The sequence below is a fragment of the Pleurodeles waltl genome, chromosome 4_2 (genome assembly GCF_031143425.1).
Source record: "Pleurodeles waltl isolate 20211129_DDA chromosome 4_2, aPleWal1.hap1.20221129, whole genome shotgun sequence".
NCBI classification, from domain to species: Eukaryota; Metazoa; Chordata; class Amphibia; order Caudata; family Salamandridae; genus Pleurodeles; species Pleurodeles waltl.
This window is the reverse complement of record NC_090443.1, coordinates 906053039-906078716: the sequence shown is the minus strand read 5'-3', so window position 1 is coordinate 906078716 and position 25678 is coordinate 906053039. Positions and strand designations below refer to the sequence as shown.

The 25678-nt window shown below is 42.9% G+C and overlaps 1 protein-coding gene across 7 annotated transcripts in view; it reads left to right on the top strand.

Moving 5' to 3' along the window:
* ELAVL4 (ELAV like RNA binding protein 4) overlaps positions 1-25678 on the top strand; it is a 153371-nt gene that overhangs the window by 94816 nt on the left and 32877 nt on the right. For 4 of the 7 annotated variants that reach the window (XM_069232693.1, XM_069232696.1, XM_069232695.1 and 1 more), the window contains exons 3-4: positions 15898-15987; positions 18487-18590. In XM_069232693.1, the coding sequence (XP_069088794.1) occupies positions 15898-15987; positions 18487-18590 (194 nt within the window). The remainder of the gene's footprint in view (positions 1-15897; positions 15988-18486; positions 18591-25678) is intronic. The other 3 variants (XM_069232697.1, XM_069232698.1, XM_069232699.1) reach the window with 1 other exon arrangement.

Here is a 25678-nt window from a genome sequence, read left to right as displayed (position 1 = left end):
AGAAGGATCTGCCGCCAGAGGTCTTGCGCTGGATTTGGGGGACGATGGCGAGGGCAAGGTTGGCAGAGCGTAGTTGACGTGAGGGAACGTAGAAGTTGAGTCTGGTGTTCAGGTAGGTTGGTCCGGTGTCGTGTAGAGCCTTGTGTGCGTGGGTGAGGAGTTTAAAGGTGATCCTCTTGTCCACGGGGAGCCAGTGGAGGTCCCTCAGGTGAGGGGAGATGTGACATCGGCGGGGTATGTTGAGGATCAGGCGGGCGGATGCGTTCTGGATGCGTTGGAGTCGTTTGATGTCTTTTGTTGGGATGCCTGTGTAGAGTGCGTTGCCGTAGTCGAGTCTGCTACTGACGAGGGCTTGGGTTACCGTCTTTCTGGTTTCCGTCGGGATCCACTTGAAGATCCTGCGGAGCATACGGAGGGTGTTAAAACAGGAGGATGAGACTGCGTTGACCTGTTTGGACATGGTGAGGGCGGAGTCGAGGATGAAGCCGAGATTTTGTGCGTGGTTGGCTGGGGTGGGTGGAGGGCCCAGGGCGGTGGGCCACCACGAGTCGTTCCAGGCCAAGGGGGTGCGCCCGAGGATGAGGACTCCCGTCTTGTCGGAGTTAAGTTTTAGGCGGCTGTTGCTCATCCATTCGGTGATGGCTTTCAGTCCCTCTCCCTCGTGAAAGTTGGCTTTGGCGGTGTGAGGATCTTTGGTCAGGGAGAGGACGAGCTGGGTGTCGTCGGCGTAGGAGAGGATGCTGAGGTTGTGCTGGCGGGCCAGTTGTGCGAGGGGGGCCATGTAGACGTTAAATAGCATTGGGCTTAGTGAGGAGCCTTGGGGGACGCCGCAGATGACGTTGGTGGCTTTGGAGTGGAAAGGTGGGAGTCGGACCCTCTGGGTTCTGCCGGAGAGAAAGGAGGAGATCCAGTTGAGGGCTTTGTCTTGGATGCCGGCTTCGTGTAGACGGGTTGGTAGGGTGCGGTGGCAGACTGTATCAAAGGCGGCTGATAGGTCTAAGAGGATCAGGGCTGAGGTTTCGCCGTTGTCCATTTGTAGTCTGATGTCATCTGTGGCGGCGAGGAGTGCAGTCTCTGTGCTGTGGTTTCATATGAACCCGGATTGGGAGGGGTCTAGGATGGAGTTGTCTTCAAGGTAGTGGACGAGCTGTGTGTTGACGATCTTCTCGATGACTTTCGCTGGGAAAGGGAGGAGGGAGATTGGTCGGAAGTTTTTGAGATCGTTGAGGTCAGCCTTAGGTTTCTTGAGGAGAGGTTGGATTTCTGCGTGCTTCCAGCTGTCCGGGAAGGTAGCGGTGTTGAAGGAAAGGTTGATGATCTTGCGGAGTATGGGGGCGATGGCGACGTCGGCTTTGTTGAAAACGTGATGTGGGCAGGGGTCAGAGGGAGATCCTGAGTGGATGGAGTTCATGGTTTTTAGGGTTTTGGCGTCGTCTACTTGGGTCCAGGTGGTGATGTGGTCGGCGTGGGAGGAGTTGTTGGGGGTGGGGTCTGGCGGAGGTGAGGTGTTGAAGCTGTCGTGGATGGCTGCGATTTTCTGGTAGAAGAAGGTGGAGAGATCGTCGCAGAGTTTCTGGGATGGAGGGATGTCGTTGACGTTGGCGTTGGGGTTGGAGAGTTCCTTCACGATGCTGAAGAGTTCCTTGCAGTCGTGAGCGTTGTTGTTAAGGCGTTCTGTGAAGTGGGAGCGCTTGGCGAGTCGGATCAGTTGGTGGTGTTTACGGTTGGCTTCCTTGAGGGAGTGCTCCGGGCTTTTACTGACTGGTAAAAGCCCGCAGCGCCAATATTCCAATGTTCTTTGTTCACAGCAAGAGCTGTGATCAAAGCCTCACGGAGCCCGAGGGGATTTTAATCCCCTCGGGCTTCGTGAGGAATTTGCTTTATTTAATAGAACATTCTGCCCTGAGTGGCAGAATGTTCTAATGGCCTTAGAACCCGCCGTAGCGGACTCTACCGGCCATTAAAGGCCCTCTCCCTTGTTAGAAGCCCTCGCCTTCGGCGCGGGCCTTTAACGTGGGAGCGGGCCTTTAATAGCCGGTAGAGCCCGCTACGGCGTGTTCTAAGGCTGTAAGGTATGTTATATTAATAGGATGGTGAGATTGGTAAGTAAGGTAGGAAGATAAATGAGATAGTGAGATAAGTGAAATAGATGAGATTAATAAAAATGGTAAGATCGCTAGAATGTATTTCTCTCCCATGGTTAAAATATCAGGGATGGTAAGCTATGATTAAACATGTATAAAAAGGTTAAACCACTCATGCTCCTTCCCTATTGCAAGTTTCAGAACTGCAGTTAGAGGGCATATGTATGGTTATATATTGATGATCTTCTGTTTGAAATTCCAAACTTGCAATTTTGCTACCTGAAATATGCAGCAGCCCACCTGAATGTTTGGGCAAGGAAATGTCAAAACATCCCCTCATTTCAGAATCAGTTGCTGGCCTCCTCTGTATTACTGGGTGCCGTTGGAACTGAGCTGCTTGACCCATCAGGTGCAAAATCTTGGAGGCTCTGTTCCCCTACAATACTATTTGTCTGTTATCTGTTGGTCCAGGAAGGGTAATTTGATTTACCTGCCTATACAGTATATCTGAGAGTGAAGAAGTCTTAGACCGTTAGTCAAACATTTTCATTCACAGCCCTGAGAATTTAACAGTCATTCCCAGTTGCTTTGTGGAGATCATCATCTTTTCATGTCTTACAGAAAAGATCCTAGAACTTTTTATATCATTTTGAGTAATTGTTTTTTCTATTATTTTGTTAAAGATTCTGTTTAATATCTGTGCAGCGATCAGCTTTCCTGAATGGGTGGTTCTTTTATCTGTATATCCGATGTTTTCAGTATTCTAATATTTTTAAATGTTTACTTGTAGATGGTTATTTGATGATTTTAATATTCTGGACAGAACTTTCTTTGAATTGTTATGGAAATGGGTACTCTTTCAACAACTTTAATAAACATTTCAGTGGCTTAATGGGCCTGATACCATGATCTGTATGTAAACTCTAGGCCATGTACTAACAGTACAAAAAGGGGATGCAGCCTTCACAGTTTGATATAAAGCTCAGCATTGATTAAACCCTGCTGGCCCCTCAATAAGCTGTCCTTTACAAGGCGAACTCACTTGTCCCCTCAAGACAGAGGGAGCGTGAGCCAGCATAATAGCTGGTCCGCCATACAACCATGCCAGAGCAACCCAATACTTGGGGCACCCATTGGGAGATGGGCCTTGTCAACCGAGCCATACCTCGGTCCCCTGGCGCAGCCCACCTTCCCCCAGTATCCCCAGTGCCGTGTAATGGAGTACCCTGGCCAGCTATGGACAATCGCGGTAGCGGACGTCCTCAGCCTTTCAATAAAGACCGCAGTACCTCTGCCCCGGTTTCAGTTAAAGGCTTAAAAACTGATTCCATCCTGAATTTGCCTGCACTTATATCCTTGATGCCAAGGTTGGGTGCCTGTTTTTGTGGCCAAACATGACTCCTCTTCTGCCACAGGCTTGGATGGTTTCCCGACCAGCCAGGCCTCCCCAAATTCCTGTATGTTGCTGTATATTGGAAACAATGTGAAACATAAAAATTGACATTGATTTCTTCATGGCCCACTTGCTGCCCTAATCTATGTGAAGAACAACTCACCTGGAGGCACCCCACTAAACCGTCTTTTACAACCCATGTTTTAGCAACTGTTGCTTGGTCAAGGTGCCTGACTAATCCAATTCATTCAGGCTCTTCAGAAGATCAGTCCCACCCGCAGACTATCTTTCAGGATGACATGGGTCCCCACAAAGGCCAAGCCCAGACACCTCTCAGCCCACTGTGGCATTCTCCTCAAAGCTTCAACTAAGATTCTCCTGATAACATGCCTGTCTGATAAACTGGTTCTGAGCATGTTGACCTTGCACTCCCAACAAAGGAAAATCGGAAGGATTGAGACAGAATACAAGTCAGAACTTTCTTTGAATTGTTATGGAAATGGATAATCTTTAACAATTTTAATAAACATTTCAGTGGCTTAATGTGCCTGATACCTGATCTGCATGTAACCCTAGCCCATGTACTAACAGTACAAAAGGGGGTGCAGCCTTCCCAGTTTGATATAAAGCTCAGCATTGCATTAAGTTAATGCAGTTATTGAGTATCCCATGATTTCATCTAGGAATAAGTTAATATTTTGATTAAGCAACTCCATTGATCTTTGCCGTATGTGGTGGCAGATGTAAATAATAAATGTGGCTGCTTACTCACCTCACAACATTCTTAGTATAATAGCAAAATGGAAACACTCCAGTTTTACACTGAAATAGAGTTCTAAATGCGTGCCTAATTTATTCTTATTCAGCAAAAACGTAACAGAACACAGCGCAGATTTCAAATAGTCATAATTTAGACTGAAATCACAGCCAAAAAATGCTTCAATGTTGCTGGGTAATTTTCTTTTATACCCTAAAACAATAGCCAGCATGAAACTAGATTATTGTGCATTTTACATAAAAACAGGTAATACTGTATAGATTTTAAAGTGTAACGAGAAGGCAGCTGTGGGAGCAGTCATTGCAGTCCTGGAAGGGAAATGAAAATCCCACCTGCAGATAGATACTTCAAGGAGATTGCTTGTGGACACAAGGTGTACCATGATGGCAATAAATGAAATTGAAGAAAAACCTTGCATAGGCTTCACGTTTGTGCATTAAGGTCTTGGAGCATCCCTGATATTTATCTAGGTGCTGCCTTTTGTTAAACTCAGAACAGAAGGGAGTAAACGGGAACTCTTATGTACCCTCACTATTCTCTTACTAATTATGACTTTTAATGTGGCTCATCATAAATTAAATGCACATCCCCAGTATACTAGCGAATAAGGTGTAGGCCTCCACCTCCATGTTAGACTAGCGAGCAGGATAAACCGGTCCAGGCTCCTTGATCTCACAAGAGAAAACACGTTTTGTGACAAGGTACATCATGTCCTTTATTCTGCGATTAAAAAAAAAAAAAAAACTCAAGCAGCTGCTTCCATAATGGTCATTGTGACTAAATGTGAGCTTATTTAATTAACTCTTTTTGTACCATGCAGTTGCTAGCCAGACAGTTAATTCAGAGTGCTTGCGCTCAATTCCAAAACAGCATGAACACGCTACCATCAGTTCAGTCAATATTAAACAAAGAAGGACAAAAGCAGTAGTTTGATTTGATTTTGCTTTTCAAAATGGTTTGTTAGGGCTAGCCCTTGTGTCAACACTAAGTGATAGTTTTTTACTTTATGTGGATACATTCACAGCTATGCTTTATATAAAGCAACAACTTTGCTTATGGTCTGCTCCGCATAAAATGTCTGAGGGAATAGCTAGAATGGATAAAGATAAAGGCTACTAAGTGTTAAACTTTCATCTACAAAAGGTGGGAAACAAGGTGCATTAGAAAACATAAAATTACTGGGTGAATCCGGGATTTTGTATTGTGTGTCAGTCAGTGCCCCCGCCAAAAGTGTTGGTAGGAACTTCCCAGTTAATCAAAATGTCTCCCACAACTATGTATTTCCCTCACTTCCTGCCCAAAATGAGTTAGAATCCAACTGGTGGAGACTTGTTAAGGAGCAGCAAGTGAGCCGCTCAGCAGATGCTTAGTATTACACACTGGGTGGGCAGAAGGACCACATGTTGATCATAGTTATTGAGCTCTGAAAGAAGTTCCTATGGCAATGACTAGGGGTCATGTTCTCTCACATTGAGACTTGAGTGGGTTTATGATGAAGAACACTGAAGATGCGACATGGGGTGTGTAAGTAGTTATAAATATGTTTGCTTCACTTATGGTCGCTGCTGTTTGTCTGGTGCTAAGTAATCTTCCCACACATTGGGTGTGGTCAGGTTAAATTTAAGAGCAAGCTAATTTTTTAGTTACTCAACGTTCGTAAATACTTCCTTATTCCTAGCTATACTCTATTTGCAATGCCCTAGCTCCTCCTCTGATATCTTGTCCTCCATGACAAATATATGGAACACCGCTGCTCTTCCTGTTTGTTACCCTACACAGTTCAGTATTGCAGCTTCAGACCAAACACGAAATATCCTCAAATCTACAAGAACTAACACTGCCTTCAGTGCAGACCTTATTTTGAAGTCGCCATCCAGAAGAACATACCACATTTCACTGCTGGAGTGAAAATCCATTGCCCTTTGCTTTCATCTGAAAAGTGTCCTGGCCAGGTTGGCCAAGCATCGTTTAGGTCAAAAGGCACAATACTAAAGATTAAGGGCCAGATGTAGCAAAGGTTTTTACCCATTCTGTGTCTATGGGAAAAAGTATTCGTACATATGGCCCTAAGTGTATAAATGTTTAGGTCAAAGGGCACAATACTAAAGATTAAGTGTATAAATGTAAGCCCAATCCTAACGTGGGTTTAAGCGTGCCTGGCAGGCGGAAGTAGTAGATTATAATGCCAGAACGTCAGCCCATGATCCTTGCCTGTCAATTAATCTCACTGACTTATTGTAGTGTAATTGCATTTATATAATGCGTAATACCATTATAGAGGAGCTGCATTGCTCTACAGTGGGCAGCACCCAAGTTAGTGATTAATCCAGTGTCTGTTTATTGTGATTAGTCTGGTGCCCTCTAGAAAATCATTCCATGCATTTACTCCAGTTTATTTGTGGTGGATTAAATTAATAGGACTAAGGTGTGAGCATTAGTGGGGGTGGGAGGGGTATGTGACTTTATGCAGATGGTTGGTGGGATTATTAGATGAGACAGAGGAGATCGGTTATTGTTAAGTAGCAGGTCTGCCTTTCAAATGAGAGGTTTCGAATTTTTTGAAAATTTAGAAGGAAATGAGGGCAATGTTCAGAAATACAATAATAAAGATTAAGACGGACTTGAATGCAACTTAAAGTCAGCTGTGCTCAGAGAAAGGATGTATGCAGAGGAAGGGAAGTAAGGATGTGGTCATTCTAAAGAAAAGGAGACGGGAACTTTTAAAGCAGGGTTTAAGGTATAAAAAGAAGGCTTACTGAGACAGCATGCTATCAGAGGCTGCAAAACTGTCGACAAAAATAAATAACATTATGTACATGTGGGTTAGTTCTGTAATAGGTACTTTGAAAGGCACTAGAATCAGCAAACAGTATAGTCACTGTTAAGGTACTGCTAGACTATGTCTTTATAATCAACCCAAGGGTTGGAAACTTAAAGGAATGGCTGGATGTATATATATATATATATATATATATATTTATTTCTCCAGTCTTGCTTCATTGTGGATTTTGTTTACAGTTATATCACATTTTCATCCTCTTTATGTTCAGTATGTGGCTCAGTAATCCATGCCTCTGCATTATGGCCATTTTATTACTTAGTAAAGGTGGGCAAGATAAGAAAAGTGCAGGTCAGGCAGAGCCAAGGGTCTGTCTGGGCTCTAAGAGCCATGTAAATCATGCAAAAAAATCATGGAAAATAGGATGAGGTCTCTTCAGAATTCAAACAACTACATTTCTTTTACATGTGGAAGAGTTTTACCCTAGTATATCAGGTTATATAACTGAGGTTTAGGTGGGGGCTGGACAGAGGGTGGCTTTTGGGGATGAGAGGACCTGACTTGCGAATCACAGGATGTTGAACCGACCCCCCGAACCTGTTTCTCCAGTTCCAAAGTCGGCAGACCTAAGCAGGTGAAGGAGCACACTAATGTTCTTTTATCTATATGTATCTTGCATCTTTTGGCGGCAATAAGATGTGAGATACAGTCCAGACATAAGGAAAAATAGTGTGCAATATGGCCATTGTGCTGCTTGTGTAATGCAGCAATCCATTGCACTTTGTCATGCGGTGAACCAAGAGTTGGAGATCCCAGGGGATGAATGGTCACTGTGGGGGGGCCAGGGGTGGCTCGTTTTGGGCTTGAGCTTCCAAGAGGACCCCGAGAGGACCCCGAGCTGAGCCAGACATGCGGCTCGAACCAGGTTCGACTTTGCAAGGGCTCGCCCACCTTTAGTACTTAGTATAACATTGCACACTGGTTCAATTCTTGAAACATAGTTCACTCGTAGAGCTCTTCTAAAGAGTATTGCAGCGCTGTTGTGAAAGCACTTGGACAGCCACTCACTGGTTAAATGCCAATTGTGCACGGGGTACCTCCACCGACTACATGGAGACATATTGGTAAAACAAAAAACAAAACACATCATGTGGGAGGCAATCCATGACGTCAGCAGTTGTCACAGGTGCAGTCTAGCTCCTTCTCTAGTCTTGGTTATCATAGTAAACCTTGTAGTTGGTTATTCCACATCTTCTTTTTACCCTGTACTTGGCTTTGTAACTCATGCCAGTGCAGTATAATCATTGTAGTATTTAGCAAGGTTAGGTCAAAGGCATGAAGACCCTGGTTCCTGCCCCAAGAGGGATAAGGGTTCTTAACATCATGGCCAGGGGCCCGAACTAAGTGGCGCTTTCAGTTCCTGGAAGGCTTCCAGAAGGTCAGATTCCGTAAGGGAATGCAGGTGGTGCACTTCTATTGTCTGGGGAGGATGTCCTCACCACCATTTGGTGCCAGGATAAACCAGAGACATACTAAGGGATCTTACTTTGCCCTTCTTATTAATACTGTGAGTCAAATAAAGGGTGAACATTAGAAGACATCAGCTACAGTATTTGCAAAGCCTCCATTTCGATGACTACAATATTTACCCTGGATATTCTCTCATATTCCTATGATCATCAGGGTATTACTTCCTTCCAACACAGCCTGAAACTCTCGATATTACCGCTGTCTTCGTGCAGTTCTTCCGCATCATGTGTCCCTCTTGTCAACTCACTCACCAGCAACCACAGCCACTTGCTTGGGGTCAGGTTCATTCAGGTCAGCAAGTCACTGTCTGACCTCTGATGAACACACATCCCAGAGTACGTGCTTGTTCTGTGTGCGAGGGAAGCTTGCACTGTTGCTGCCTGTTCTGTGTATGCAGGGAGCTTGCATTGATGCTGTTCATGCTGAACCTGATCTGCTTAAAGTAAGGCGTACGAGAAACATCTTCAGTAAACACTAGCTTGCGAATTTGTGGAAGAGTTTATATGTTGGGACTGACAGGCTTAGAATTAAAGCATCTCATTAATATGTCGGGCAACATTTGTGACGATAAACTAACCACTCAGTAAAAGCTCGACCCCCGTTTTAGGACGGTATGGGCGACAGGGTCACCAAGAGGCTGATTGTTCTCAGCCAGCTGGGCTGTACCACTGATGCCCGGGAGGAAGCATGAGGGTGCTTGATGAGCACTGCGCCGCTCGTGCCGTCGTTGAGTACCTCGTAAACACAGGAGGGACCAGCAGCTTAGGAGAATTCGGTATCAGGTGTTCATGCAGTTTTCTGAGACTGCAATGACCCCATGGGCAGCAGTGCTCGCCTCCTACCTCCAAAAACACAAGAGGACCAAGTGACACGAATATCTCTTCAGTGGGTGAGACTTACCGCCTGCGTTTGCAGTGCTGAGTCCGCCTACCCACGGGGAAAAAGTTTGTGAGTCGAGTACAGACAGGTAAAACAAAAATGAGGAAATCGAGAGCGTTGTTAGTGTTTTTTTCTTCTAATAGTTGTGATAAGCCTGTACCCTGACATTGTGAATTGCAGCAACCACAGAAGCACCAGAGATGGTGCACATTGGGCTCTGCACTGTAGTTTACAAGGCTGACATGACCTATGAACTTCCTAGTCTCAGACGCCATGTCAAAAGATTTAACTTTGCAAATACTTTTTGCACTGTTCTTGCTATTAATGCTATAAAATAGCAAACAAGTGGGTTTTATCTCAAACGCAGGGCCATCTTAGACAAGTGAAGCACATCCTAACTCTTTCATTTCTTATGTAAACATAGTCAGATATTTAGTAATCGGTCTACTAGTTTCTAGAGGTGGGCGAGCCAATAGGGAGAGCTTAGACAGTCGAGCCAAAGGTCTGGCTTGGACCATGCACAAGCGAGCCCTGCAACTATTTGCTATGTAGATCATACAACAAACACTGCGTGCAATATGGTAACATCTCATCAAAATTAAAAAAGTGTATTTCTTTAACAGTGGCAACTTTAACTTTACTAATGCACATTATAGCACTGCTCTGAGAAGAATTTACTAAAAGTGATCGTTTTATACATCTGGTAGTCTGATAATAAAGATAATGAGGGGGAAAGAGTTCTGGTGACTGAAGAATTTGCTTAAGGTCACACAATTTAAGTGTGATTTATCCAGGTTTTTTGGTTTCACTTTGTCCAAATCAGCCATGAAATGAATCTCTATTTGTTTTTACTTATAGTAAGTTTTTTTTTGCCTTAATTCATTTTTCTGCAGTTTTCAAATGCCCTTTACTTGAGCACTAGTTGCATTACACAAGGTAACATACGTTGTTGATAGGCACGTGGGTAATTAAGTGCTGTGGCCAGAATCACAGCCAATTTCGAGACTCGAACCTTGTTCTCCATTTCCACAATCTGCATCCTAGGTAGAGGGAGGCAGGCACCTGAAAGCTTGGCTCGTTATGGGCTCAAGCTGATCCAGCATTCGGGCACGAAGCTGGCTCGAGCTTTCAGTAGCTCGCCTACCACCACTCTTTCCTGAAGATAACGTTAAAGCACATTTTAAAGTTTCTTGCTTTGTTATTGCAAACGGTGTAAAAGGGACCTGGATCACTGTTTTTTGCGCCCAGGCCAAACATTACGCCAAAAGGTCTCACGCGTTTCTGATGGTGACCCAAAGTAAAGAAAATCACCGTATTGTTTGGTGATCTGATTATTTTTTTTGCAGAAAGTGCAGACTTCATGCTGTGACACCCACGCCTAGCTGTATTCACGGAGACGTTTTGTAGTTACTTCAGCAATCACACTGCACACTTACGTTATTGGTTCTGTGCAGGGCCAGTCAGCAGACTATTCCGTCTTCTGCTCGTAAGAGGCAGAGAAGGAGGAGGCGCCTCCAACATGCCCATCTGCCTGTACACGACACCACTGCAGCAAAGGAAAGCCACTAATTGGTACATCTATAGCTGGCATATTTCTTTCCCTTTTCATGTCATGTCCTTTTTCCTCTCCTTATTACATAATTCATATTACAGCGGCTTCACCATAAGTGCACGGGTAGAATATTTTAGTTTCTAATTTTAAGCTAGTAAAAAATCATACAAGAAGTATATTGCATTTTCATTCCCTGCTCCAGTGGCACAAAGCATGTATTAGCTGTGTGGAATACAAGAGGTGAGCAAAGTTGCAGACTTGTGTCTACCAAATTCACTTATCATCTTTTGAACTTATACTGTTTTGTGAAATGTGAAGCCGGTGGCAGTTTTTTAATGCATGGCATAAACTTTAGAGGCTCTGCTAGTTAGCTGAAACATGTTCAGACTGCCACTCTGGACTACTAATGGAAGCGGGTGAACCTCTTCTCCTCGGTATCTGTGCAGTTACCTCTCTAGAGGGCGGGGCTTCTGGCAGCATGGAATATCCAATGCAAAACTGCCAAGTGGCGGCTGTTTATTCGTTGCTGCTCAGTACTCCGGACCTGAAGGGTGATCAATAAATCACCAACATTCAACAGCCCACACCCCAACCGATTCCAAAGAACCAGAAGTCCCCATGAACCACACTACATGAAATTATCTGCTATAGCCATGCACCACATTTACTTGTAGTGTATTTGGTTTAGTTAAAACTGGGGATGGCGAATTTGGGAAACTTTCTGGGGCTTGGCAAAGGGTAAAATTTCCCAATTTTCCCTACCTTAACATGTGAAGTTTAAAAATGTGCCCATTAATAGAGAATACTTCTCGAAGGGCCAGATGTACTAATACATTTTCTTGTCTCAAACCCTGCAATTCGATAAATTGCAGGGTTTGCAACAAGGAAATGTGTTTTTCAGATCTACTGAACTCATCTAGCGATTCAGCAGCATGTTACTGAATCGCTAAATGGATGTAAGAAGCTGTTAGGAACTGCTCTTTAGAAGGGGCCTGTTTGTGGCGTTCCTTACAAATAGCAAAACAATACGGTATGTATGAATGTTCTTCGACTGAACATTCCAGTCTACAGACTACTAAAAGGTAGCGGTTACCCATTTGCAAACAGGAAATGGTCCTTAAGTTACTCCCCTCCCTTTGTGACTGGATCAAAACATATTGTTTTGGTGTAGGCAGTGGTCCTTTGGACCACAGCTTACTCTTAGAAATCAATTTTAAAAACTATTATTTTTTTCCTTTCATGAAAAACCGTCTGTCTTCATTCTTTTAAATGATTGCTGCATTTAAAAGCAATCACTCGCATGATGGTCTGCAGATCCCAGAACACCACCATCCCTGTGACGGCACCAATTGTAATCAAAGTGAAGGATGTATTCTGTGTGAGAGCAAACACTCACTGCCTTCCATTGGAAAAGTGGGAAGAAAGATTACAGTACTCAGTATTTTGCAATAAGGTTAGGACCAGTGCAAGGAACTTTCTTCAATAAAAGGGGGCTTTTACTTTTTCACTTTATCCTTTCCCAACGTATCCGGGGTGTGTGTAGTTGGTTCAGTAAGGCTTGCTAACTGAGACCCACCCTGTAGTGAGTTGGGGGTGACAGTATGATTGGTTTAGAGCCACGGACAATGCAGAGATGAAGCCTAAAGCACTAGGACTACATCTATGGGTAACATTCTCGTACATTACATGAGGTGGAGGACCAGAGGCATGGCAAGACTCTGAGGTCAAGGCTGTAAGCTCTCCAGCCATGAACTATCTACCTCAGGCTGCCTAACTCGTGCTCACAACAAGGGTCAACATTTTTGTATGGTACTAACAGTGAATAATAGTGTATTAATGCAAATAATAAGATGGGCAGTGTCCTGATGCCTATATAAGTAAACAGTAATCCTGTTCTTTAGTGGGTCTAGTTATCATCTCATTAGCGCTTCATTCATTTTAGGGTTACTTCCACAGAACTTGGCTCAAGATTCAGAGACCTAGGGTCCCTCTCATTATCTAATTGAAGACGGGTGCGGGATAGGTTTCTAATGTGAAAACACTGCCCTGGGACCATCTTCAGTAAGGCTTCTCAGTAAGCCTGGTGACAGATCTCCTCAGGCCTCCATTCCATTCAGCGGCTGTCAGCTATCGCCTTACAAAACAGTTTTCAGTCAGACCAGCCTCTACATTCTGTAAAGTCATCGCAGACACCGTGCAGTTTCTGTCTGACCCACGTCATGATTGAACGTCAAGTTGTCCACCACAAAGCAACAGATACAGATACCCTAATTAAAATATGAAAACCCCACACATGTAAATCAGGAATCTGATCCATCAGCTTTAAAGTGAAGTCCTATTGCAGCCTAATTCTACCAATGCCAGGCAGCTCTGATAGGACAGCTATACGAATTCATTGGGCTACATAAGTGACAAAGATATCTCCAGTGGGAATGACACAACAACATTAACTTTTGGACGTACACAATGACCAACACATGACATTTACTCATGATTTGACTGAAACAAGCACCTGATTTGACTCTTAAAAAAAAACAACCAAAAACCCAACTACTGTACAGGAGACCTTTTTCAATTAGATAATATAAAGTAATTTATTTTCTTAGTTTAATGCACCTCTTTCCCAAGAAAACATCAATTTTATTTTGCTTGAATATACCGACAGTGCCACCCTCAACTGCACTTTCATGTATTCCTATTTCTGGATGCCTTTTTCGTAGAACAAGAAAGATATATTCCCTTCTTCTTTCCACAGCTTCAGTCTTAAGGTTTTGAGATAGCACTCTAAGTTTGTGAAATCTTTAATTCTCATCTAATGTAACTGTAGTGGTGAGAAGCTTTCTGGGTTTCATGTGAAGGCAGATCTTCCATATGATTACGTTAGTGCTCTTAGCCCATAGCGTCTCTCATATTACCAGTGTTCACCCACCCTTCCCATCTTGGTACTGACTGCTGGGCCAGATGTCAGCAGCTCAACATGTGATGGCACGGGGAGGATTGGTGACACTCAGAGAGGCGCAGGGACACAATGACAATTGCACAGAGTATTTTTAGATGGCCAGTTTCCAAAGCAGTTCACTGCCTCTCTGCATGGTGGCAAGTGTTTCAGTGAGTGGTAGCCGGAATGCCTCCATGCAAACAACTTAGTCTTAATCAATTATATTTTCAAGAATGTGATTTTGCTTGATTTAGCATTGAAAATTTCTCAGGCCTTCTCACACGGAATGATCTGAAAGAATTTCGGATTTTGAGTAAAAAGGCGGTCCCATGTGTAATAATGTGGAGAGACCTTGGAAGATTTTCAGAAGTGGGGCATTTTTTCAGCATTTTCCGCTCAATTCTGCTCAGTACTGTAATGTTAAAGAGGATGGTCCATACAGGGGTATAGGATATAGCTGCTTACAGCACTTGCGAGGATGAATAGTGACCTCTGTAAACTCCTCCAGACATGAAAATAGCACAAAATATTTTGGTACTAGAGTTTGTTTGTTTTTTCTCCATCTTCAGAACTCATCGACCCACTAGCAGTTGAAGACACACTGGCCCTTATAATGTAAGGGTCGGTAACTGCTGCCAGCTAGTGGGCATGGTTACCACCTATAGCGTGAGTGTTGTCCATGAAGAGCATAGTGCCAAGAAGGTCCCTCACCGAGATTGTCTTTCTTAGGAGACCACATTTGCATGTGCAAGACAAATAAAATCTGCCCCTTTCCACTACCGTACCGTACATTGTAGTTGTGCCTAGTGTCATTGTGTTTTTTGTGTGGATTTTTTGTGTTTTTTTTGCGTGACCCTGCCTCTTGCAATGATTAATGCCTGGCTGCCTGGACTTCCAGGCCGTAATAAGAGAGCTGAGTGTTACAGAGACCATATTTACTGCCCAGTGTCTCCACCTGGGTACTATTGCTCATAGGGGTGATAAATGCACTGTTTGTATCGTTATATGTTCAATAGAATTAAGTTTTCACCTCGGGTTTTGAACTTATGCTCCAAAAATGAAAACACTTCAGCAAAATCTACATGCCTGTTTTAAGAAAGCAGACAACATTTCCCTGTAAATGTAATGTTGCATGAAAGCAGAAAATGGATGAGATAAGCTGAACATGTTTTACATCGGTTAAAGTATATTGATTGTTTATCTTTTAATGTGCCTTTGCTTGCGAGGCATCTACCACTTGATAAGTTTCAGGTTTAAATGTGGTGTTTATGGGGGTTGGGCAAGACTCTCCCAGAATATCGAGTTTTTAATATTGTGCTAGAAAATTAATGTAGCTAGAATATTGACTACCAAAGGTAAGTACATATTTACTGCTCCTAACTCCACATATGCATACCTTGATTATATGTGTATCTTCAAGGCACGCATTCGAAGGGCTAAAAATAATGAATCTATAGGTACCTATTTATACTTTCTTGGGGAATTACTGACCATTTAACAGTGACTTTTTACGTGTAACCCAGGATTGTCCCCAGGCTGATTTTAAAGTGGCATCAACAGTCTGCCTCGGAGGGGGCTTTCTTTCTGCCATCCAGATCAGGCCAGGGTAGCCCTGAGGCATTTGAGAGTTGTTTGAGAGGTAGAGGGAAGAGGCGGTTCTCATTTTCAGCACTGAGGCTCAACTTCCGTGCGTAGATCTGATCCGCCTCCCCAAAACTTCAGACTGGGGTTGATGTTAACTTTTGCTAGTACTTAAATTGATTAAATAGCTTTAAGGGCATTTTTAAGGGCTTTGTAAATCTTTAAAGTGAATGTTAGTGTATTGCAACTTGTTATTATGATATAACTAAATGTCATTGTTGTATTTGTGCCTTTCCACAAATACAGATGAACGTTCATGTTGTACTTGTGAAAGCACAATGATAATTTTGAAGGGCCCTATTCACTAAGGATTTTTGCCATAGGCACACAATTGGAGGAAACCCTCAAGGATTTTGCCACTGGCACAAAATGGGACAAACCCCTTACTGAAGAGGGCCCTATCAGTGGGAAAGGTTAGTAGTATTTGTTATTGCTTTTGGTGTAGATAGCCCGTTACACTTGTATGTCTAGATCATATAAATATATATATTGTTTATCCATATTTTAAAAATAATACGTAATTAATACTCTTACAGTCGTTTAAGTCAGCCACTTGTTTAACTGTGAAATTAAGTGCAAGTAATACAAGCATAGCAAAATATTTCTTTAGAAAGTATATTCTGTAATCTTTACAGGCAACACTATGTTATTGGATATTCTTAATTTATGTCTCTGGTATGTTAAAGTCTGTTGAGGCTTGGTGGATAGTTAGGATACTGTCATATTTCTTCCTGTGTTAATGTTTCTCTCAGTGCATGATGACCACAGTTGTCTTTCAAAACGCATGTGCAACTTGTCAACAACATAAAGTCCAGTTTAGCCCTATCACTATGTATCAGATAGCCTTTCTTCCCAAAATCAAGTTCTTTGCAGCATACTGTAGCGTGCCTGTTGGCTGGTGCATCCACATCTTTTGAGCATGGAAGCTTGATGCTCTAACTGGTCGGTCGCATCTAGTTTTTGACCTTTTTTCCCTTTGCAACTTCCAGTCATGGTGGTTTGGGAGCAGGGGATGTTGTATGCATTTTCATTGAATTGTAAAATCCCTTGACTTCCATTTTTCTTCAAGTTCCATTAAAAAGTATTTTAAAAATCTTAAAATACAATTTGTGGCCTCTTTTAAATAAACTAAATTTGGGATAGTGTTTCTTTTTATCAAGACTATCTGCAGAACGAGAGCCTTTTTTTTTAAGTGGCATGCTATGTTGCCCGTGCCATGTGTATTTGAGAACATCCTTATTATTCTCGAAGAGGTGGCTATCCTACTGTAGCTAGCAATTCAATCCCACAGCTCTAGCCCAGGGTGCTATGGCAATTGTATTCAAAGTCACAAATTGTCAAAGATATTGATGTACATGAATGAAGAATACGTGTCCTGAACTGGTTGCCCAGTGTGTAAAGCCTAAGTTCATGACAGAAGTCTTGCAATCCGTGAAACTCATTAATTCCTTTCTTGGTGGCAGTTAAATTTTATTTAAGATTGTAAACATTTTTGTTTTTTCAAATGTCTTTACATCATGAAAAAATTTATGAAATAAAATTGAATAGACGAGATTGACTGATTTGTCTTGCTCATAGTTGACAGCATGGCCACCACTACTGGTTAAACCCAAGTGGTTTAACTTATCAGTTCCTTGATTTTTAGGTTTTTAAATCCATTTTAACATTTATGCAGTGCGCCATCAGGGCCGTGTTTAACCTTCACATTATCACATCTGAAGAAAGCCAGTACACAATTGTCAAATGCAAACAATTGTCCTAGGAACATTTCATCTACACTTCCAAAAAAATAACCATAGGGGGATGTATGTGTGGCCGGATCTCCCATAGGAGCTAGACTTCATTGAAAGCTGTGAACTTTGTCCTCTCGTCCTCATCTCTCCTTCTGTCCTCACCTTGATTTCTCTCTTTCATCCTCTATTTTGTCTTCATGGACCTTAGCCACATTGTGGGAAATAATGAGAAACAGTGACGGCCCTTTATAGGGCCATCCTCTTAGTGATGTCACAATAGATCTCAAACCCCAAGCTCACATCATCAAATGAAGGAGCACTCTGGACTGCCTATTGTCGGTGATTGTTACAGACACACAGTGGGGCAAAAATACTTTAGGAAGTCCATAAAATATAATTGTTAATGAGAAGTCATTAAAACAGAAGGAATCGTCTTACGTTTCTGCCTTAGCCCAGGTTTTCCAAAGCTGCTTAGACACATGTGAGAGAGGTACTAGCTGAGGCCTGTTTGAGAAATCAGCAAATGAACCCCCGCCCCCGTCAAATACTAGCATTACTGCTGACACACGTTAAAAAGCACCCATGTTACACTGAACAATATACGAAACATCCACACAAAAAATAAAATCATGGTAGGTTCTGACCAGCCAGTTTTGCGTGGGCGTCTCAGCGACCCAAATCTCAGAAGCGTTTCCCCAGGTACTACCTGTATTTATGCAGTGTTACAGGTTTTGCTTAAAAAGGAAGCTCACGGCTATTTATAGAAAGCTTGTGTATTAAAGGTGTTATTTTGTGTTACTGAGATGCAGAGCGTCGCGCTGTTCAGTCAAGTAATGTTTATGGATAGGTTTACGCTTTAGCATAAGTGAGTGCTAAACCTTTGTATGCGCAGCTGGCAGCGTCCTCTCCGAGCTACATGCGCGTCATATAAGAAAAGCCACGTGCAGCGCGAGCTGGTCTTTGTAGTGAATATTTAATATTCAGAAGGGCAGATGCTTGAGATCCTCTGCACTCGCCGTTTGGAGCCCAGTAAGGATTGGGAGGGAAGAACAGGCTGTATGTCAAGTTATTATTGCATGAGTATAAAATTGATGGGTGGATTGTAATTGCCCTGCCAATAGCTCTGCACCTGTTTTAAAACTCCCAACTTATATTGTTACTCTCTTTCTGTGTCCACAGGGCAGAGTTTAGGTTATGGCTTTGTTAATTATATTGATCCAAAGGATGCAGAGAAAGCCATCAACACTTTAAATGGACTCCGACTGCAGACCAAAACCATAAAGGTAAGCGAGCAAGTACCTTCCCACAACCTAAGAAACATAAAACACCATATAGCTCATACACAGTGTAAGTTATTGCCAATAAGTTTTAGTGGCCCTAGAGTAAAATTCCGCTTTCGACCTGATTATTAGATGGCCACTTAGTTATGATATTATAGAACATATAACAGTAAACTATTTGCCACCAATGAGCCTTCTTCCACCCCCCCTTTCAATTTTCCCAGATAAGTATCGACAGGTCTAACCAGCCGATATATACCATGAGGAATAGCTCAGAAAATACCACAACATGTGAATTTTAGTGTGGTAAGGGCTACAATCTTAATATTATGATCTGTGTTTGCAGGTAAAACCTGTAACTGAAGTATTTCACTACATCTGATAAACACTACTAAGTATGCCCTTGGAGTTAAGAGTTTCACTGCATGCTGTCTGCACTAATCTTTGTATTGTTCAAATCTTGTGATACGGAAATAAATGCTGAGGGCCCCCTCTGTAGGTACTGCAAACAATAATACATATATAAATTATATTATTTGCAAGGCCGGAGCAACATCACAGCTAATAGTATGTAGACATTCTATAACCAACCCAAAATTAATGCAGAAATACTAAAACTCAGATTAATAAAAAGGGCATTATTCAAATAGTGTCATGTTTAGCACATAGATAAAATAGTCTCCAAAGGGGCTGGTTCCAAAGGTGGACTCATAATTTAGATTTTCAGGTAGAAACATCTGTGGCCATCTTGCTACTCATGCCAGTACCTTAAGCAGTTTCTGTCTTCATGCCTTTAAAGCTCATAAAGGTTTCACTAGCCTCAAGTCTTTGAGGATTTTATTCCCACGTTTTGCCCTACCATGTTTATGTTCTAACGCCAAAGCTAGGCATGTGCCATTTTGCAATAAATCATTTTTGGGTCAGAGCGCAGTGCAGGAGTCAATCCTATTGGTGGAAAGGGAAGAGGTGTTAAAGATATTTTGTGAAATTCCCATAGACTTCATATAAGTAAAGGTCCTATATTTGTGTCTCTCAAATAAAGGGGAGCAGAGGGGGGTCAATGGGGCGACTAGCTCCTGATGATGTCTCAGGACAGAGAATTCTGGAGGGATAGAGAAGAGTTATGTGAGACTTAGGCCCTGATTTAGAGTTTAGATGATGGGTACTCCGTCACAAACATGACAGATATCCTGTCCATGTTATTACAAGTGTTTCAGTCTATAATCCACATTTAATAAGGCGAGCAGGATGTCACTGTGCCACTTGTGTGGCTGGGCCTACTGCCAGTGACAGAAACAGATCAAACCAAGTACAATGATCGACCTCTGTTTGATGTGTTCCTGTCACTGACACTAGGCCTAACCACTCAAGTGGTGCAGCGTTTTTATCGGCCGAGGTAGGTCAATGCTGAGTGATAGTAATTTTGTGGATTCCTGCAGTTTCCAGAAGTTTTCATCAAGTATGTGAGGAAAATGTTTGTTTTTAGTGAGCATTTGAGTTCGCAGATCATTGTGGGTAAGAAAATGGCGTGGGATGCATGCAAAGCACACCACCCTGGACTTCCCCAGATGTCTAGTTTTCAGAACTGTCTAGGTGTGATAGGTTTTTCCAGGTGGCAGCCTACCCAAGCCCAAACAAATTCAGCTTTTCACCAATGCAAGTGGGATGATACTAGGACTTAGCCAAACTCTCCTGGCCAGTTTGTAAAACAACTACATCCAAAATAATCAAATTCCTCTTGCTTGCCTTTGGGATGAGATCCTTTAGTCTGCAGGGGAGCAGAAATTCTGTTCAGGGTTTAGAGATGAGGATGGGGCCTGATGTTATGTTGGGAAAGACCCACACCATTATTTTATTAAAAATATACACTGCTGCCATACAGTGGGATTTCTGCCCCCACTCCCTTTGGGGCAGATCAAGAGTAATTACCCCATCTTTTTCCCAATTTTTATGGGTGTAGGGAATAGGTATGCCCATGTTAGTCAGCCCCCCACCTCTATAAAAAAAAAAAAAATGAACTAATTGTTGGTGTCTAATGGGCTTTCTGCCCCTGTCCCTTGGGGCGGAGGGGTAAATGGAGTAATTGCCCTCATGTTCCCCCCGGATGGGGGTGGGGGTGGCAGAAAGACTGAGACTGTTTCCCCATTTTGAAGGAGTTGTGGGGGGCATGTCTATGCCCATGCTGAACAGCCCCCACACCTAAAATTAAGAAGAGTAATCCCTGGTATCATGTGGGCTTTCTGCCCGCCCATCCACCCTGGATGGATATGGGGGTAAATGTCCCCATGTGCCCTTGGGGGACAGAAAGACTTTCCCTTTTTTGCGGCAGGTGGGGACATAGTCCCACCCCTAGAATTAAAAAATTAAGTAATCCCTGGTATTTTGTGGGCTTTCTGGGGGGCAGATGGAGGTGATTGCCCCCATCTACCCCCTGGGGGCAGACTCACGTGCTGGGCAGCTCTCGCCCCTACAATTGAAATTTTTGTTATCGTATTTGCTCCGATCATCATTTCTGTGAAAAAAATGAAATAGTCTTGGGTGCTGGGGAAGCTCTTCCCCAGCTCCCAAGGCTATTTTCAGTTGGAGGAAATTCCTCTGGTGCACACACCAGAGGGATTTCCTGCCTCGTGTTGGAGGACAGCTTGGAGCTTTCCCTGGCACACTAGTACCGTGACTGAGGACGGCTTGCCATCCTCAGCATGGAACAGGTTAAGGTGTGAAGCTGGTGGATTAGAAAGGTGTGTAAAGGCGAAGCAGAAGAGGAGTAAATGAGCCTGGTGGTTCTTGTCTGGTATTTAATTTGTTTGTGTGAAACAGCAGTGGGCAAACCAGGAGGAAGAAACGGATTGAGGTGGTGTTTTATAAATGTGATGAGTTAAAGTGCCAAAGAACACCACTTGGACGTGCTTCAGAAATAAATAGCATTCTCAAATGCTGTGGACAAGAAAGGACAAACCAGGACATAACCATGAAGTCATTGAAGAACTGAATGTCACATGGGGATAAAATAAAGACATTGAAATACCTCTACAATATTGCGTGCAGCGAACATGTACTTCAGACTGAATAGAACTAGATTCTGAAGACATGGAACAAAAAAATTAATTTACAGTAAGGATAGTGGATGTGCGGAAGAGCCTCTCAGCAGTGGAGAATAAAAGAGTACTGTAATGGAAGACTGCTACAGCAAGCACAGATGATTCTTAGTGATTGGTAAGTGAAGGAGTAGAAAGCAAAATATACCTGGAAGCCATAAACAAAGATCACAGCATCCTTGTGTGCATTAGCAGTGGCTCAATAAGAAAGCAATGCAGTTAAAATATTCAGCTACTTGTAACTAGTTACTATGACAACCCATTACTCCTTGTTGATATCCCATATCCAAATAATGTCTTATTTAATTGAGGGATTCCTTGGCTGTGAGCTTCTCTGATGTTCCTAATTGTTAGTTTTATCTATTTGCAGAAATAATAGAGTAAATATACTTCCCTTAAAGGAGCAGATTTGTCTTTTTTCCAGTTGCCGCAAATAAAGCACCCTTAATCTCTGAGTTACCTTAGGTTTGCATTTCAGCAGCATCCTCTGAAATTTCCCTTTCAGATCCATTGAGTACCATTGCAATGGGTAATGGTGATAATTGCTTAGAATTCTACAGGCTTTTTTGCTATATAGCAAGCATAACATAAGGAAAAAAGTTAAGGCTCTATAGCAATAATCAAAACGAACTGGCTATCACTTAAAAGTTGAACAAGGTAACACGTGAAAATTGACGTGTTTGTCATTAAAATCAAGGAGGCCAAGTACTGTTGTTGAAGCAACGTGGGTCCATTGTGTGTCAATGGAATTGGGAAAACCGGTACGTCATCTTTTTTTTTTTTTTTTTTTTTTTTTTTTAGCAGACCGCTTCTGGGGACAGGCTGCCACTTACGATTAGAAGATTTCTTGTAGTTGTGATGGTGTCGCCAACATCAGTTGTCAGAATGCCAGCACATTGTTAAAGCCTGAGACACAAGGTGCAGGAAAACCCTTTACAGGAGTTTCAGCATCCCTAGCAGGATGTGTGATTGACATGTTCTTTTAATAGCTTCCTGCTGTCAGTCTATAGCTTGTAAACTTGAAGCAGCTTAAACTAGTTTAGAGGGTGATGATACTAAAGTTAGGTCAAAGAAAGTTCTACAACATCAGATCGGTTTAGAGGAAGCCCTTGTTGAAGTGAATATAGCTGGACAAAAAAATTGGAGCTGGGCATGGTGCTTCTTGAAAGGTGCATCTTTTAGGATGTGATCTGTCACTGTCGAGGCATGTTCAATGGAATTGGAACTCGCCACTACCGGTTTAGGAAATTTTGGATCCCAGAATCCATTACCAGTTGTCAGGAGATTACCCATTAAATCAAACTTCCACGGGAGCAGATGCCTTTTACTCAACTCCCGCCAACAGATGCGTGCTCAGACTTTACTGATTATCTGAACCCTGCATCCGCTAAGGGGAAAGGGGAATGGGAATAGAAAAAGAGACCGCCTCCATATCCAGGTCCAGCCTGTGTTTCCCACTTGAAGATAGGATATTCAGTGTGTGCTTCTGCAACTTGCACCTTTCTTCTTATTGGGATTTCTTTAAAGGAAGGACCTGCAGTCGGTGATAAGAGCATAGATAAGTAAATTTCTACTGCGCATTCAACTGTTCAGCCATTCACATTCACCCAATTCTATTGTTCTCCTAACCTGGATCTTTTGAGAGACTAACCTCTCTCTAAGAGAACAATGTGAACTTAATATCTTCTTTTCTCCAGGAGTCAGAGGTATCCAAGGTTCTCTGGAGAACAGTTCAAAGGTTCACAAATATACAATCTACTAATGTCTTTTATAGGAAACGAAAACTCCTTCTCAAGGTTGTTTTCTCAATCACAGTCTCTAGGAATTAGTCTGAGCACTGAGGTGTGTCTCTAATACTGGCAAGTCTGCAAGGCGAAGAGTTTTTGAACAGATATGTACACATATATATATTGGCAAGTCTGGAAATCATACAAAAGGATTCCTTACTGCAGTTGCTTGAAGTTCTGTTATGCCAAAACAAATTCTCCTCAGAAAGCCGATAGCCAGTTGTTGGAAGAAGGAAGAAATTCAGCTTCTCCAGAAGCTGTTGTGCACAACGTAACAAGAAAAATAATTTATTACTCAAAACTGGAAGAATTTTCTGTGAAAGGAAGCGCCTCAGGAACACTGCTCATTCTCCTCAGGATGACAGTTGAAGTGCATAGCTCCCAGAGAGAAACAGCTGGAGGGAAGCTTCAGCACGAGACTAAGGTAGAAACACTAGAGCGCTGACCTCACAAAGATTTGTGGTCACCATCTTGAGTGGCAGTTAAACTTGAAGAAGCTAGTTCTAAGAACAGCCTCCGCAAGAGCCACCAGGAGTGAGGACGCTGCTGTAACCAACATGGGTACAAGGAAAAGGGGAATCGTTTTTGCTGAGGGAAGAACTTAACAACACTGACAATAATTTTCCTGACACCAAATGTTTAAAGGGCCACACAGTGTAGATTAGTTACCATATGACTTGGTCAACTGCACCAGAACTGGTTAACTTCATCTGAAATGTGCTGGAAGCCAGCTCTCGCCGTGGCAGCTAGGAGCTAGGCTTTGAGGTCTATGCTTCTAGGAGCTACCTCTGCTAGTGTTTTTGTACTCGTATGTCAACATCCACAGCGAATGGAACTCAGGTTTCTGGGAACTGGAAGCTTAAAAAAGGAAGCTTGACCTTCTTGTAGCCCTTCTCGTCTACCATGCATGACACTTTGGTTTCTGGTTCCTTGGTGCTTAAACGACAAGCTTTCCCCTTATCTTCTCCCAAATCTGCATTGCATTGGTGCATTTCCAAATCGTGTGAGAGTGGTTTGAGGTTCACTTGCCACTCTTTTTTTCAATTGTAAGGTGATTTTGGCCTTCACCTTTGCTGGTTGCTTAGATGAAATTGTTGGCTCAACAGACAGTCTGAGGAAGAGAGCGGGACCACCAGTAGGCTGCCGACTGAGGTCCGGTCCCCTGAAGATCATGACGTACTAGTTCTTGTGTCGTAATTAGCCTGCTGATTACTTTCTTTCCTGAACTTTTCAGGCAGGAACAGGTAACACAATGTAGATGACTACCAGGTATTGTTCCTGTTAATACATTTTCACAGTGGCTAGTTAAAGGCAAATGTTTACAACCATTCAAATTTCATTTCTGCCAACATGTTATCAACAATCCCAATTGAATTTAACCCATAAGCATGAATCTTCATTCCCTGGAACAGCTGAATAAGCCAGAGCTGTCAGCAAAAGCACATGAAATGTGATTTGGGTCATTTTAAGTTGTTAAAGGACTAACGTGCAGGGCCACAGACAGAGGTGAGGCTCCTGAGTCGCTGCTCGTATGGATTTCAGTTACAACCTATTGATAATGCATAGTGGATAGATAATGAAGCTGATGAAATCTCGCTATGCAAATCTTGCTGGTCGTTTGGCATCTTGGGCATGTTGCAAGAGTACTTTGGCAAGTAGTATCTTCCTCCCTAAAGATGCCCAGCTTCTTGCTGTGTAGTTTGTGTTATTGTTCAGATGCAGTCAAAGCACAACACGCCCCCTTCGAAGGCTGGCCATGCTTCCTATCCTTTACTCCTCACTCCACCCGCCTAGGCGCATCTGCTGATGTCAACGGGAAACCACCACTCAGGTCATCACACACGACACCAAAACTCCACCCCCATTGGTCACACTGCTATTTAGCGTTCTTCCTTAATCGTCCGCTAGTGCTCTTTGGAGCCTTGTCAGGGGCATGAAACCTTAACTATGTTTCATTTTACTTATTTAATTATTTCTGGGTTTATATACCGGAACCAGACACAGCAGGGTGGGATACTCCCCTACAGGCAATAAAGACAGTTCAGTACAGAATTGGAATGCCAAGACAATGACACACATGTAGTACTGTATCCATGGCATGTATAAATGCAGATCTCTTCTAAGAGCCTGGCCACTGACTCGTTGATGCCACCTTGAAAGAGTTCACTAGACTCCGGGGTCACCCGCAGCTGGCACTACTGGCTTTACT